Here is a 14,531-nt window from a genome sequence, read left to right as displayed (position 1 = left end):
TCTTTCCTGTAAGCTCTAAGCCATGTGGGGGTTTTTGGAGAAGTCTGGCACTGCTTGGATTGCTGCGTGTATTCCCCGTGGCAGTTCTGTCGTGTGGCTTTGCACTCCCATGTATGTGGTGCATGCACACCAAGCCTTAGATGTGCACAAACACCCATCCCCACTGCAGCTGTGTCTGGCCCCTACACCATCTGGATGAGGCTGTATGTAAGCCATAGATACTCATTGGCTACCACCACTATCAAAGAAGCTATATCTCAGTGGTTGTGTGGAATGGAAGCTGGGAATAGAGAGAAATATCGTCAATAATATGACAGGCATACCTGCGTGTCCTCCTAAAGGCTGGGTCCTACAGGAGAGGGGTTTGCCATAGGGTCTGTGTGAACATGGTTCAGAGAACAAGACTTAGGGATGGGTAATGACCAGGGAGGGCAAGAGGAGAGATGGAGCATGTTGTAAAAGCAGAATTTAAAAAAAAAAAGGCAAGGAGAAAGAGAAAAATTGAAAAGAGCAAGGGCAATGAGATAGAAAAAGAGAAATGAAAATGAAGAGGAGATGAGCATGATGGAGGAGGTATCTTAATGGGTAGACACATCTCTCGGAATTTAACGTCCGTTTGTTTCTCTATGGCTACAGAACTAGCCCATATGTCATACAGCATTAGTGCAGGTCACTTTCCTAGTGCCAAAGCTGAAAGGGACCATCATGTTCTTTCTGTATGAACTGCCCAAAGACTTGTATTTTACCCAGTGACTCCTGTGGGGAAGTGATATACCTTCTCCATCATCAGTTTACTGAGCTCAAATCTGAGAAATCTGCAAGACCTAAAATATTCCAAGACCTTCTCAGCCATAATGAGAAGGACAATGAAAACTTGCCCCAACTAAACTGTTCTAGATAACAAATGTCCTGATACCATGGAAGCGCAGCAATTCTTTGCCTACATCATCTAATCTGCTCTCTCTTGACATTTATTTTTCTCATCCTTTAGAAAACCAAGATGGATTACAGCTCGTTCAGCGGAGTCCCCCGGTTCTTGACCCGGCCTAAGGCATTTATGGTGTCTGTGGGGAAGGATGCCACCTTGAGCTGCCAGATCATTGGAAACCCCATCCCAGTTGTGAGCTGGGAAAAAGATAAACTTCCAGTCCAGTCTGGAGGAAGGTTTAAAACCACAGAAGATGGGGATCTCTATAGGCTAACAATCTACGATCTGAGCCTGGAGGACAGTGGCCAATACATCTGCCGGGCCAAGAACACCATTGGGGAAGCTTTTGCAGCTGTCAGCATCAAAGTTGGAGAGGAGACCACAGTAACGGAGTCAGCCCCATACTTCATCCAGAAACCCTCCTCCATCAAAGTAACGCTGGGAGAAGACGCCATGTTCAAATGCAAAGTCCAGGGCAGCCCTCCCCTCTCAGTGAACTGGGAGAAGGATGGGAGACACCTGCGGAACCGGGCTGATGCCGGCCGCTTCCAGATTGAGTCTGCCGGGGAATCAAATGCCCTTACCATCCAGTGTGCCCGGCTGGGGGACAGCGGCACCTACACCTGCCGGGCAGAGAATCCCATCGGCTCTGCCAGCGCTTCGGCTGCGCTGGTGGTGGAAACGCAGGGCTCTTCCAACCCAGGCAGCAGCAGCCACTTCGATACCAGCTGTGGCAAGACGGCATCCTTGTTGTCTCACTTGCAAAAGAGGCGGGAGGAGATCAGGAAGATGGACATCTCCCATGGGGCTCTTGATTCAATGTCTGCCCAGTCTTACTCCACAGCAGAAGGGTTGTCCAGCATCAGCTACAGCCTCTCCCGGGATTACGAGAGAGCGGCTGGACTTACCACCAAAGGGGCCCGCAACGCGACTTTTGGGGCATTGACACGCACGTGCAGCGTGACGGAGGGGAAGCACGCCAAGCTGAGCTGCTACGTGACGGGCGAGCCCAAGCCAGAGATTGTGTGGAAGAAGGACAACGAGGTCATTTTGGAAGGGCGGCGGCATGTCATCTATGAGGATGAGCAGGAGAACTTTGTGCTGAAGATCCTCTTCTGCAAGCAGATAGACAACGGGCTGTACACCTGCACAGCCTCCAACCTGGCAGGCCAGACATACAGCTCCGTGCTCGTCACCGTCAAAGGTGGGTGCTTATGTTTCTCACCGGGGTGGACATGCCTGCGAGGAGACAAGCAATGCACTTCCAAATTGGGGTGGGAGCGTGAACAAAACTTCTGCCACCAAACTGCTGCAAAGGAGTGTGGGTTAGACATGAATAAAAGCCCTCCAGCTGTAACGGGGGTTAAGCACTGGAATAGGTGAGCTGGAGAGAGAGTCTCATCACTGGGGGGTTTGAGGAAGGGATCAGTCAGGGATGGGTGATGTAGAACTGGCTGGTTGTAGGGCAGCTGGGATGAACCAGATCTCTAAAGCTCCCATCTGTCCTAGTTTTATAGTAATCTAAGAGATCTGTTACCATCTGCTGGATCAGGGACTGCTAAAGCCCCTTCTTAGCCTCCTTTATATTCACCACAGGGTTTAGTCAAACTGGCACACACATGCCATTTAAGCGGAAGTAGAGGAAACTCCTCCCTGCAAGCTGAGTGTGTCAGGCTGCCTTGGATCCCTTGGGGGACCTACTCCAACTCTAATTACAGTCCATCTCAGTTTTCCTGTACAGTGACCCACCAGCAGCCTTGTTCTTGCCAGGCCTCTTCAGCCTTTTCCCAGCTTGTGTTGCTGTATAGCCCGTGGTCCTTGTATGCTCCCAGAACTCTACTAGGTCCAGGATGCCTCTGTTTGCTGTGGTCAGTGGTGAAGAACTTGCCTTCAGAGGGTCCCTCAACGTAGGTGGAGGTCAGACCAAGTTCTTCAGAATGGTGACAAAAATGTGACACACATATTTTCACAAAGGAAGCTCTAAATTTTCAGGCTGCTCTCCCTTTTGGCAAGGTTACAGCAGGCAGTTTGCAACCTGGGCAGCACCTGTAAATTAGCTCTCAGATGTAAACGGCTTTGCCACTTGAGTGGCAAAATAGATATTTTTGACTGGCAGCAAAATAAATTAGAAATCCAAATGAGTAGGAATTGTCTGTGTTTCATACCCGTCTTTAAGACTCTTAGCTTTTATTTGGTTTTCTGATTTCCCTTTTCTGGATCTCTCCTTTCACACTCACCATCTTTCCCGTCAGTGACTCAGTCCCCGTGTCCATCAGTGACATCTGATCCATGGAACTCGCTGGCACTTGTCCCACTCATTCCCATCCCTTGGAGGTGCTGAGTGGTGTTGGGAAGGGCATTTGTCCTCTTCCATAAAGCCGTGATTACCTCATGAGTCGGGACTTAGAGCTGAAGACCGAGCTTGGCCGTTGGGTGGTTGTTCGCTTTGAGGATGGCTCAAGCTCCGTTACTTACCCAACACCTGTCTTGCAAAGACAAACACCCTCCTCTCTGCCCATGCTTATTTGATTATTCCCAATGAGTGCAATCTATTGCAAAGGAGACGGGAGCAAGCACCATGGGAAAAAGTTATTGATCAATGTCCATTGTCAAGAGATGCCTGTGAGTCAGAGGGCTTAAGTGGAAATATTTATGGTCTGCTTCTTTGTTATACTATACCATGTTAGGCTTTCTGACCAGGCCAAGGCTGCCATGGAAAATCTACGTGTGTTGGTTATAATTAGGCCCTGAATAATGACTCTCCTTTGTGTCACCAGAAGTCCTTCTAAGCCCTCCAGAGACAGCTTGGAATGATGTAGTAATGAAGGGAGCTTTTAATTCTGTTGTTTATGCCATTGGTGATGCCATTAGCTCATTTGCCATTGTGTTCAGGGGGGTAGGCCATCTTGCCACACAACATTCTCTTTGCGCAGTCATGCAAAACAGGCTAAATTGTCCAAGCAGCCACCCTTGGTAAGCACCATGCTGCTGTGTTGGCCTTTCTGCAGGTAACAGCATATTTATAAATCCTGTGACGCTGCATCCACAGTGTGTGTCTATAGACACACGTACCAGGAAAGACAAACTTCAAGGGTTTAAAAATGCTCTGGCATTTTGGCTCACAGAATTTCAGCACAAGAATCTGAGTGAGAATATTTATGGGTCTTTTAAAGGTAATAATAAAAAAAAGACTACCTAGCCCAGCATCCTGTCTGTAAGGTGGCCCTTCGCAGTCCCTCACGGCATAGGACTGGGCACAGGTCAAACCTCTCCTCTAGCTTGCCTCCTATATTCTGTCAGTCTAAATCCTAGACCTAGACACCCAACACATTTGTAAGCATTTGCTGAACCCATGCCTTAAAGATTATTGAGCTGAAAAAAAGATATTTTTGAGCTGTTCCTAAATAAGATGTAGTGAATCAGACGTAAATCTCAAAGGAGAGGCTACAGGGCAGAATGTCACTCTCACAATTAAGGAAACCCAAAAGTTGATTACTTTGATTTGGAAATGTGCTGGATTCCAGTGTCTAGAGCAGGGATAATATCACAAGCCATACACTGAAACGTGAGATGTAAAAGAAGTTAGGAAATACTGCCCAAGAGTAAACCTTTTTGCCAGGGGAGGTTTAGATTGGATATTAGGAAAAATTTCTTCACCGAAAGGGTTGTCAAGCATTGGAAGAGGCTGCCCAGAAAAGTGGTTGAGCCACCATCCCAGAGGTGTTTAAAAGACGTGTAGATGTTGTGCTTAGGGACATGGTTTAGTGGTGGACTTGGTAGTGTGAGGTTAACAGCGTGACTCGATGATCTTAAGGGTCTTTTCCAACCTAAACAATTCTATGTGTCTATGATTTTTGCCAAACCAAAGAGCAGAGAGGATGGGAGGAACACGAATAACCAACTTGAATTTCCTGAATGCTTTGGAGATGTCCCGAGGCCATGTGTAAAGTTAGCAAGAACAGCGTACAGGTCTCCATCCTTGGGCCTGGACCAAGCAATGTTCATCTGAGTCCCTGAATACAGTAATCAGATACTGTATGAAAAGGTTAAAGGTTGCAAGCCAAACAGGATAGAGACTGGAAAAACAGACTGGTGCTGAGGCCACTTTATTCCTCTGACCTGAAGTGATTTTGGATGACCACTGTCATGGTAGTCACATTTGAGATCTGAAAGAGAACTTGGGAAATGTGGAGGTAGAAAGGAAACTTGGAAAGCACAGTAACTAGGAAGAAGACCAAGGCACAAGATGGTGGAAGCTTGTCCGTGCACCTTTAGATAGCTCCCTTTGGAAGGATTCTCCATATTCTTACTCTCACTGAATCATTTTTGTTAGGCAGAGGGAAAACTTGCCTCTGGAATAATAAATGGAGAGCCCGTGAGAAGGCCAGGAATAGGCAAGAGGAAATGTAGGCAAGTGAGAAGACCAGGTCAAGCAGATAGATATGCCTTGGAGAAGGTTAAGGAAACATTGGCTTCTTTGCAGGCTGCACCTATTCTTAGCAAAATATCTGTTAGCAGGACCTGCTTTTAAAAAATAACATCATCTCATTGCTAGTTTGATTGGTATGGAGCAAACAAAAAAGCCTATGACACTCTGGAGAAATATGTTCTCAAGACGAGCAGCCAAATTCATATCTGATCTAAGCTCTTGCAGTTTCCTGCTAACTCCATGAGCTGCTCTTGCTCCATGCTCCCTCGTGGTTTTCTGTCTCACATTTTTTCCCAATAGGCAGGTTTTTGTAGATCTCTTATTTCTTATTTCTCCTTCTTTAGAAATGTTATTGCGTTCATTATATTCCTTAATGACTATTTCTTCTTTGGCTAAAACCAGATTAATAGAAAAACTGTGCAGTCAAAAAAAACCCAAACTAAAACAAAACCCAAAGCATACTGATACTAGAGATGAATTTAAATGACCACTCAGGGCACTCCAAGTTAATGACAATGAGCCATGTCCTGGGAGTCCAAGTGTTACAAGGACAAAGCAGATTTGCCATTCAAATTCACACCACTGAGCTCTTATGGAAGTAAATGTTTCTAGATAATGGTTGATTTGGAGTGATCAGAAAAATACTGTTTCGTAGTTTTGGTTGGATTCGGTATGAAATTACATCCACTTGAACTGCTCTTCCAGTTCAGGTACCTCTTGCTTCTGCTCCCCCGCTGCAGCCTGTGTCAGCTATGTCTAGATTGTCTCTTCCATGGTGCCTGGGACTCACATGTGCATGGAGCTCTGGTGACTTGAGCAGAAAGTGCTTTGTATTGTGGGAGACCATCCTTAGGAGAGGACGTGGTCAGGAAACCATCAAACCATGGCTTCCAAAAAGCACCAGAGCAGATCATGTTTCCACTCCAGTCATTCTGACACACACCACCTAGATTTTCTCAAAGGAGATTTGAATAGTTGAGCATTTTGAGCAAAATCAGCATTTTGCTGTGGAACTGAAAGATCAGAAATCACCTTTCTTGCTTAATGTTAGATAATTTCTAACCAGCTCTGATATTTATATGAACTAGAGACAGGATTTGGTGTCAATTTTTATCTGAAACAGATAATTCCCTGTGAGAATTCTGTCACATGTAACCTCAGATGAATACACTTTTCACCTACCTTACAAGGACATTTTCAGATATTATGAACATTTTGGATAATAAGGAAAATGGTTGATAGCTAAATGGCTTTATCTTCCATATTAGAGTCACACTTAACACGAGCTTACATTGAGAATTACCTTGTGAAAGGGTAATACATGACAAACAGGCATTTAGAAATGAGCAGTCAATATTTATGGAGTCTGTCAGATCAAATATAGCATAGTTATCTGCAGCAGCTCTTCCCGATGTGCCTATAGTAGTTACAACACAGAAAATTTCTGAATTGTGCTGCGTGCTGTACAAATAGGTAAAAGAGGATGCCTACGTTAGAGAATTTGCAATGTAAATTACAAACTGACAGACCGCAGGCCAAGGTGGGGTGAAAGACAGTAACATAGGTCTCTGCTCAACTTACCTTGCTGGCCAGTGGGAGAATAAGTATATTTATTTGTTTTCACATTTAACTAGTTAAGTGGAAAGTAGTTTTCACATTTAACTAGTTAACTGAAAGGCTGGTGTAAAGTTTAGTGCTTCCTTCCTCAGAAGAAGTCTTCTTCATGTAAGTATTATATGGTTATATACTCGGACTGTGTTGATTAGTCTGTTAACAAGGAAGATGAGCTCCCTGCCTTTCACAGATCTTTCCTTGAGATCTGGGTTGCCTGTTGATCAGCTGGAAACACTGCTCCCTCCTGGCCACCTCTCTGAGCACCTCTCTGACCTGGGCAGGGGGCTGGTTACGGGCCAGATGAATTGTTTGGGATGCCTAATCTAGAGAGACCTGTGGACCTTCTGTAGTCCCCTGACCAAAATTAACCCCCTCTGTCTGACCAGGTACATGCTAGATGATGTAAAGATCATGAAGATATATTCAGGAAGAGCAGACTGGTGGGTTCTGGAGCCTCTCTCACATCTCCAAAGCAAAAAAAGCAGTGGGCTGGGTGAATCCCAGGCTTTGATTCAGTTTATCAGCTGCTGTCTCTCTGAAGCCCTGTTCAGAGTGAGATAAGACGTGTGTGCACGTATCAGTAGGATGAAAGCAAAGTTGTTTTCAGAGGATATCTGTGACCCCAAGCTGTCAAAGATAGCCTTGCACCTACTTTCCCTGGCTGGAAAAGCAGTGCTGTTACTGCAACACATATGAAAGAGTCAACCAGCTCTTCTGTGTTTGTACATTTAAGAGCTTTTTCCTAGAGTAGTTTGGGTTTGTGGGTTTTTTTTGTTTGTTTTTTGTGTTTTTTTTTTTTTTTTACCTTAGGTACTGCTCAGTGACTGTAAAAGGAGAGAGGTTAATGATATGGCCAGTTGCTCCAAGTATGGGAATACACTTGTGTGCTTCTCAGGTGCATCTCGTATTTCCTTCTGGCCCTTGGGCATGTCCCTGTGTTCTCAGGGTCAGCTCCAGACTCCCTCCTATCTCACACAGCAACGCTGCATCCAGCTCCCCATTCCCAAGGCTGGCATCCTTCTGATTAATGCTTTCTTGGTCTCATCCTCTTGCTTCTTTCCATGGCATGAGAATTACAACTACTTCATTCCCCCTGACCACACGGGGTGCTTCTACAAGTGATACACAGGATTGCAGGGCAAGAGTCTGGGTTGCCTGTGGGTTAGAGAGAAAAGGATAATTAACATGTGAAGCGGGAGCGGAGCAGGTCTGTGTTACAGCAGCTGAAGACTTTCCAAGGCAAGACTTTGGCTTGCTTTGAAATGAGACGCATTAAGACAAAACCTTTTTTAAGAAAATAACCAAGTCAACATGGTGAGCTAGAGTCTCCTTCCTTCTCCTAAAGGTATTGTATGGGTTCCCAGTCAGGTTTTAATCTCAGGATAACAACCAAGGTAGTAGATAGCATTGCTCCCTCCAGGTGTCCTGTCAAGCACTGAGGGTCTGGTATCTCTATCCAGGCTGTGCTCAGCTAGAAATGGTTGGAGGTGTTTATGTGACAGCTGCAGTCGTGGCTGTGTCAGGAGTGGAATGAAGGACCTGCAAAACTGAACATATGAGCTTCCAGGGCTTGAGTTCAAAAACGAGCATCCCAGATCAAAGACAGAACTGCTCCCAAAGCATCTCCTGTCCTAATGGTGGGGCAGGAGGGGGCAGGTAGTGGACTCAGTTAGATACTGAGCTACCAGATCTGAATGTTACAAAATGGAGGCTCCTGGATGTCAAAGCTTGGATCTGGGATATTTGAGGACCTTGATTTGTGTTTCTCAAGTCTCTAGAGCACTGTGACTCGGAGTGGGATGTGCCACTGTGGGCATGGGCTCATAAATCTAAGAGAAGTCCACTCCTGTTTGACTCTTGGAGTAACATCTGGCATTGCTGACTGCTAGTGACCACATGAAATTACCAGCTGGGGAGTGTGTGTGTGGTCAGGGAGAGGGAGAATGGAGTCACGAGAAAAGGCTGAGAGTTGGTGCCGTAGTTATTAGAAGATGAAGGTACATGTCAAGACGTGATCTCTCATGAGTGGTGATGCATCAGCACTGTCTAATCCAAGTCTGTGACATGACTGTGGCACCAGTCCCATGGCTGTGACCACCGGCTGTCCTCTTCAGTCCAATTCCCCTTTCTCCAGTTTAGTGCTGGGGTATCAGGATAATTTCACAGCACAGCTGCCACTGGAATTAAACGTTGTGCTGTTTGTAAAATGCCTTCCCTCAGTGCCATGCAGCTGTTTTGCACGTTTGATCTACACTCTGGTTTCTCCCTAAGCCAGAGCACTGCAGCCCTGTTGCTGGAGGAAAGCAGAGGCAGTGGGGAGACTTAGGCTCTTTCTCTAGCTCTTTTGTTGTCATTGACAAAAGCTGATACAGCTTTGGGGAGAACAGAAAACTCCTCCATCAGTTACTTCTGTGCTTTCCCCCATATCTGTCATTCTCTGCACAGCCACCTCTCATCTTTCTGTGCCCTTTCAGATCGCTCTGCTGAGCTCACTTCTGCTGCAAGACCCCTAAAACATTGCTTCTTGTGCCAGCTGACCAGCTCAGCTGCTCACACTCACCTAGAATTGCTGCCCTGTGCCCTCTCCCTATGACCAGCTTGCTTGCTATTTACCCACCTGTAGCATGATTACTTTTAAGAGCTTTTACTCTGAGGTGAAGTGGCTGTTGCTCTGTATAGAGTCAGGCTGGGTGGGCCCTGCCCTTCATCTTGTCGGCATCACTAAGTGACGAGGTGTAATGCAGAGATGTTCATGCTAGAGGACAAGCAGGCCATAAGAGCAGAATTTATTAATCTAATGCTTCACCAACTTGTTCACATTGCTTTGGGTTAGAGCAAACTCCTCTGTGTGGTGTTGTGGGGCAGGTACTGCAGTTCAGACTGATGCTGCTTGTTTTTAAATAAGTCCTTAAAATATTTCTGCTGGGATCTAAGATTTTTTTTTTTTTTGAGTGAGAGCAGAACACCTGCTGTAGTAGTGCTTGATTATGGGTTTGGATGGCAGCTCAGGACAAATCAATATCGTTAATAGGGAGTGTTATTGTTTAATTTTTTTCTACTGACTTATTTATTTGCACACCTCTTACTGCAGACCATAAACTCTTGTTTCTCCTTTCTGTTTTTATCCTCTTAAGAACCCTCAATACCCTTCAAGGAAAAACTGAAGGATCTTGAAGTGAGGGAGAAGGAATCTGCCACCTTCCAATGTGAAGTGCCTGTTCCTAGTACAGAGACAGCTTGGTTCAAGGAGGAAACCAAACTCCGGCAGAGCAAGAAATACAACATCGAAGAAGAGGGCACGTATCGCCGGCTCACTGTCCAGAACGTCACCACAGACGATGATGCTGTCTACATCTGTGAGATGAAAGAAGGGAGCAGGACCATCGCAGAGTTGTCTGTCCAAGGTGAGAAAGGCTCTTGCTATCTCAGATCAGCCAAGTCTCGCCTACCAAGTGTGAGATTCACGCATGAGACTCCAGACTTGACCTTGTGAGTGGCATTTACCACATGCATGTGTGCAGTGAAGAACAGCACACTCCCTTACGGTGCAAGAGGAGAGCCACGTGTGGTCGGTCAGTGGGTCCCTGAGTCTCCTGCCAGGGTGTATCTGGGACACAGAGTCAGAGAGCAGGGACAGATTGTGTTGCTGCACAAGATATGTCACCTGGTGGGGACCTTAAAGGGCCTTCTGAAAAGGCAAAGTCCTTGAGCTGTAGCCCAGCACTCGAGACTTTCCTTAATATGATCCCAAGCATCGGATGTGTCCCCTGGCACTGTCTCACACATGACTTATCTGGTGTCCGGCGAACACAATGGTGAAACTTGTCCAAGAGTGGTGCTGACCACACTGGGAAGCTGGCTTAGCACCTGTAGTTTATGGTCCGATGTGTGGTGCAGGCTGTGGTCAGCACCAGTATAATTTCAGACTGGAAACCAGATCTACGCTCCAGATCTCGGACATCTGGACCTGTTCTCTGGAGTTTGGAAAGCTGATGAGAAAGTGGCAAAATGTGGTTATAGATCCATGTCCAAGTCTCCTGAGTCTGGTGGTTTAGGACTGAAGTGCAAGTAGGTGTAGAACCTGGTACGGTGTAGGTGTCTCACAGCCAGCAGACATGCACATCAGACACAGTCACGTCTGCAGAAGGGGCCATCGGTTCTGAACTCCATGACTCACTGTATGAATAAGAACCTACCCATGCAACTCCAGGACCTGTAATTTTTATTTTGATGATGCTTATGCTGGTATCATTGACATCTCCTGTAGTGTGAATTGAAGACCTGTAATACTAACAGGATTGCACTTGTCCTGTCTCATTTGAAGCCTGACTTTACTCCCAGTGAAACCAGAAGAAGTTCTCAGCCACATAAATTGGTGCAAGACAGCTGGGTGCCATGCATCCTTGTGCAAATTCCTTTTTGTATCATGAGCAAAGAGATGAGAGTGCACATGGGTGGAGGCAGAAGGGGAAGTTTAGTCTGGAGACACAGGAGAGTTCAGATAAACATCTTTTTGTTACACCTTCTGTTAGGGCTAGACCAGCCAAACACTGTAAGCGTGTTTGGCCCCGGTAGGACAGCTGGTATTTGTTTTACTTGTTTGTGCGATGGTACTATGGCACGTTCCATTAAAAAAGAGAGCCAGGTGGAGCTCTCAGGAGGCAAAGGAGGCAGAGCCTTCCTGGGGGAGCCCTGTGCTTGCCCGGGGGGAAAAGATTCGAGAGAACAGGGTGAGGCTGGGCAAATGCGAGAGCTTGGCAGGATGCAAAGGGCTGCAGGGATGGGGACACTGCTGAGGGCAGCAAGGAGCAGACATGCGGCCAAGCCTCGGAGAGGATGAGCAGAGAATCGGGGTCTTGGATCCTACTGATGAAACACATGCCTAATCTGTTGCTTCATGAAGGAGTTCAGCATTGCTTCTCATTAAATAGCTCTAGGTGCTTTGCCTGGGTGAGGGCTCTTTTGCCTCGCAGGGACTGTTCCAGGGCTGGAGCCCATCACCATCTGTCAATAGGGGTGGTTCCCTGATGCTTTGTCCAAGCTTCCCTGTGAATAGCCACATCTAGTAACTTTGAGGTTATTCTAATAAGTGGTAATCGTCACAGTCACTTAGAAAGGACACAAATAAGTGAAGGTCATTCCATGTGAATTTCTGGGTTGACTCTAAGAAGAAATCTGAGGTTTTCCGTGTGTTTTCTATTAATTCAAGTGACTGCTGTGTTTGCTGTCTTGGTTATGTAACTTGACAGTAACTTTGATGGAGGCAAAATCCCAAAGACAGACGAGACACCTGCCTGGTTTAAGACTGACCTACTTTAGCAAAGTTTTAATTTGAATTCTCAGCATATGAGCACAATGAAAGCTGTGTCACTGTCAAATCTGTTCTAGGCAAGGCCACGTACCTTGTGTTTACCCAACAGCAGACTCCGCATGTTAGGCTAGAAACATGAGTGACTGTAGTTAAACGAGATTGCTCTTCTCTCTTTGAAGGGCAAAAGGAGTCTTTGGGATTATCTGTTCTGTACAACTCAGGGCCTAGGAATTCATTTAGGGATGTCTGCATAGTGTCTACAATGTTTTGATTAGGTGAGAGCTGTTGGCTAGTCCTGTTGTAGTCTGGATGGTCCAGTGTTGCCAGAGACTTTAATATCTGCTGTTTGCTGATCATAATTAATTTCTTATTTAAAGGGAACATCATCAAAAAACTTCCACGAAAGACTGCGGTCTTCATAAACGATACAGCCACCTTCTGTGTGGAGCTGGAGAATGAATGCCAGAATATCCAATGGCTGAAAAATAAAGAAGAAGTGAAACCCAGTGATCGAATCTCCATCACGTGCGCCGGCAAGCAACATACCATGATCATCCGAGAGTGTAAGATGGAAGATGCCGGTGAGATTGCCTTCCTGGCTGATGAAAGCAGGACTTCTACCCAGTTCACTGTGACCAGTAAGCTTCACTTTTATTTGGCTTTGGTGTTGGGTCTTCCCTGGCAAGCAGGTACTCCCATGTTAGCACTGTTACTTTAGGTATTGCCGTGGTAAGTTTGTTGTCCAAAGACAGCAGAATGTTCGATGTCTGCCACAAAAGGCCGACAGCCTGAACACTAGTGTTATGAAATGTTATGGAGAGATCAAAACAGAGAGAGGAGTCGTGGGGAAAGAGCATGGCACAAACATGTGTCTTCTCTGTATCATTCTCATTTCATGCTGGAGTGAATGTAAACTGATAACCGAGTAAAACCTGATGGGGAGAACACACATGTCCCTTACCTCATGAGGTGCTTAGAAAACATTGTGTAAATTGCATACGTTGCAGTCGCTTTAATTCGTTGTACACAGAGCGCTGCGGGTGCTCCACCTACATGCTGACCTCCATTTTCCAAAATTATTAATTTCTTTGAGGGGCATTTATCAGTTCTTGCTATGGGGATAATATTTCTTCTAGCAAATAGGGGCCATTTATCTCTCCCTCTCTCTCTCTTCACTGAGGATTTGGAGGGGAGAGTCAGAGAGCATTCAATTCCTTCCCTAGGTCCTGAGTCTACAGAGACATGAGGGTAGCTTGTGGGTATGCTGGCTATGATAGGGAAGTAGGTAGGTGCCCTGAACATTTTTGGCAGAATATTTCCATTCTAGCAAGCAAAAACATCTGTGAAGGAACATCTACACACACGCACATGAAGCATTTCAGGGGCAGCCAAGCGTTCACCAAACTTGAAACATCTTGCTTTGATTTTAGCTTCTTAAGCTGTTTGCATTGAAGTAAAATATATATTAAAAGAACAGCTGCAAGAAAAAGGGGAAATGCTTCCTCTTGGAAATACGATTTCCTTCCTTTTGTGGAGACCAGCAAAGCCGAGTCCTCTCTCATCCTCTCTTTGATATGACAAAGCTGGGAAGACCCTGTGAATTGATGGTAGCTATGCTGAAAGAGGGGACCTTTGTCTCAATTAGCTTTACTTGGGGAGACTGGTATACTATGCAGGCTGGAGCATTCCTTCAGCTGGCACATCTGATCTGAGCAAGGGTTTCCATTGACAGAGCAGTAGCAGCAGGTGCAGTGTAGTTGAGATTGGACGCGAAATGAAATTTTGGTGAAGTTGCCTAATTTTATGAAGCTTTATTTTGATGGCGTTGCATTTCCTAGGCAAAGCTGCTTCATTTAAGGCGGAAAACTGCATGTGGTTTCTGGCTCTTCTGCAGTTCCAATCTGCATGTGAACAAGTCACCAACTGTAGATGCCATTTGGGAGGAATAATACTTCTTTTCTCCCACCACCACCTCCAAATTGCAATTACTAAGTGGTAAAAAGAAATCTTTAAACAAAGGTTTATAACTGCTGTGTTATCTAAACTTGGTTGGGGCATTCTGATGCTATTGAGCTAAAATGAGGAAAAAATGAGTTAAGTGTGGCACTTACTTTAGAAACTGTCACAATGCTATCTGGAAATCTCTAACATTCAACCAAGCACCTATTCAATGGGAACGGCAAAGTTCAGTTTGATTTTGGACTTTGCTGTTTAAGTTATGAAGCAAGTGTTGATTCATGAAATAGAAA

At 45.6% G+C, this 14,531-nt stretch overlaps 1 protein-coding gene across 1 annotated transcript in view; it reads left to right on the top strand.

The window, feature by feature from the left end:
• Positions 1–1,000: 1,000 nt before the first annotated feature.
• Positions 1,001–14,531, top strand: part of OBSCN (obscurin, cytoskeletal calmodulin and titin-interacting RhoGEF) — a 188,537-nt gene continuing 175,006 nt past the window's right edge. Inside the window, exons 1-3 of the mRNA XM_072851566.1 lie at positions 1,001–2,132; positions 10,106–10,375; positions 12,660–12,920. Coding sequence (XP_072707667.1) covers positions 1,001–2,132; positions 10,106–10,375; positions 12,660–12,920 — 1,663 coding nt within the window. The remainder of the gene's footprint in view (positions 2,133–10,105; positions 10,376–12,659; positions 12,921–14,531) is intronic.

The sequence above is a fragment of the Ciconia boyciana genome, chromosome 2 (genome assembly GCF_034638445.1).
Source record: "Ciconia boyciana chromosome 2, ASM3463844v1, whole genome shotgun sequence".
In the NCBI taxonomy this organism is placed as follows: Eukaryota; Metazoa; Chordata; class Aves; order Ciconiiformes; family Ciconiidae; genus Ciconia; species Ciconia boyciana.
This window is presented reverse-complemented; position numbering and strand designations above follow the sequence as displayed.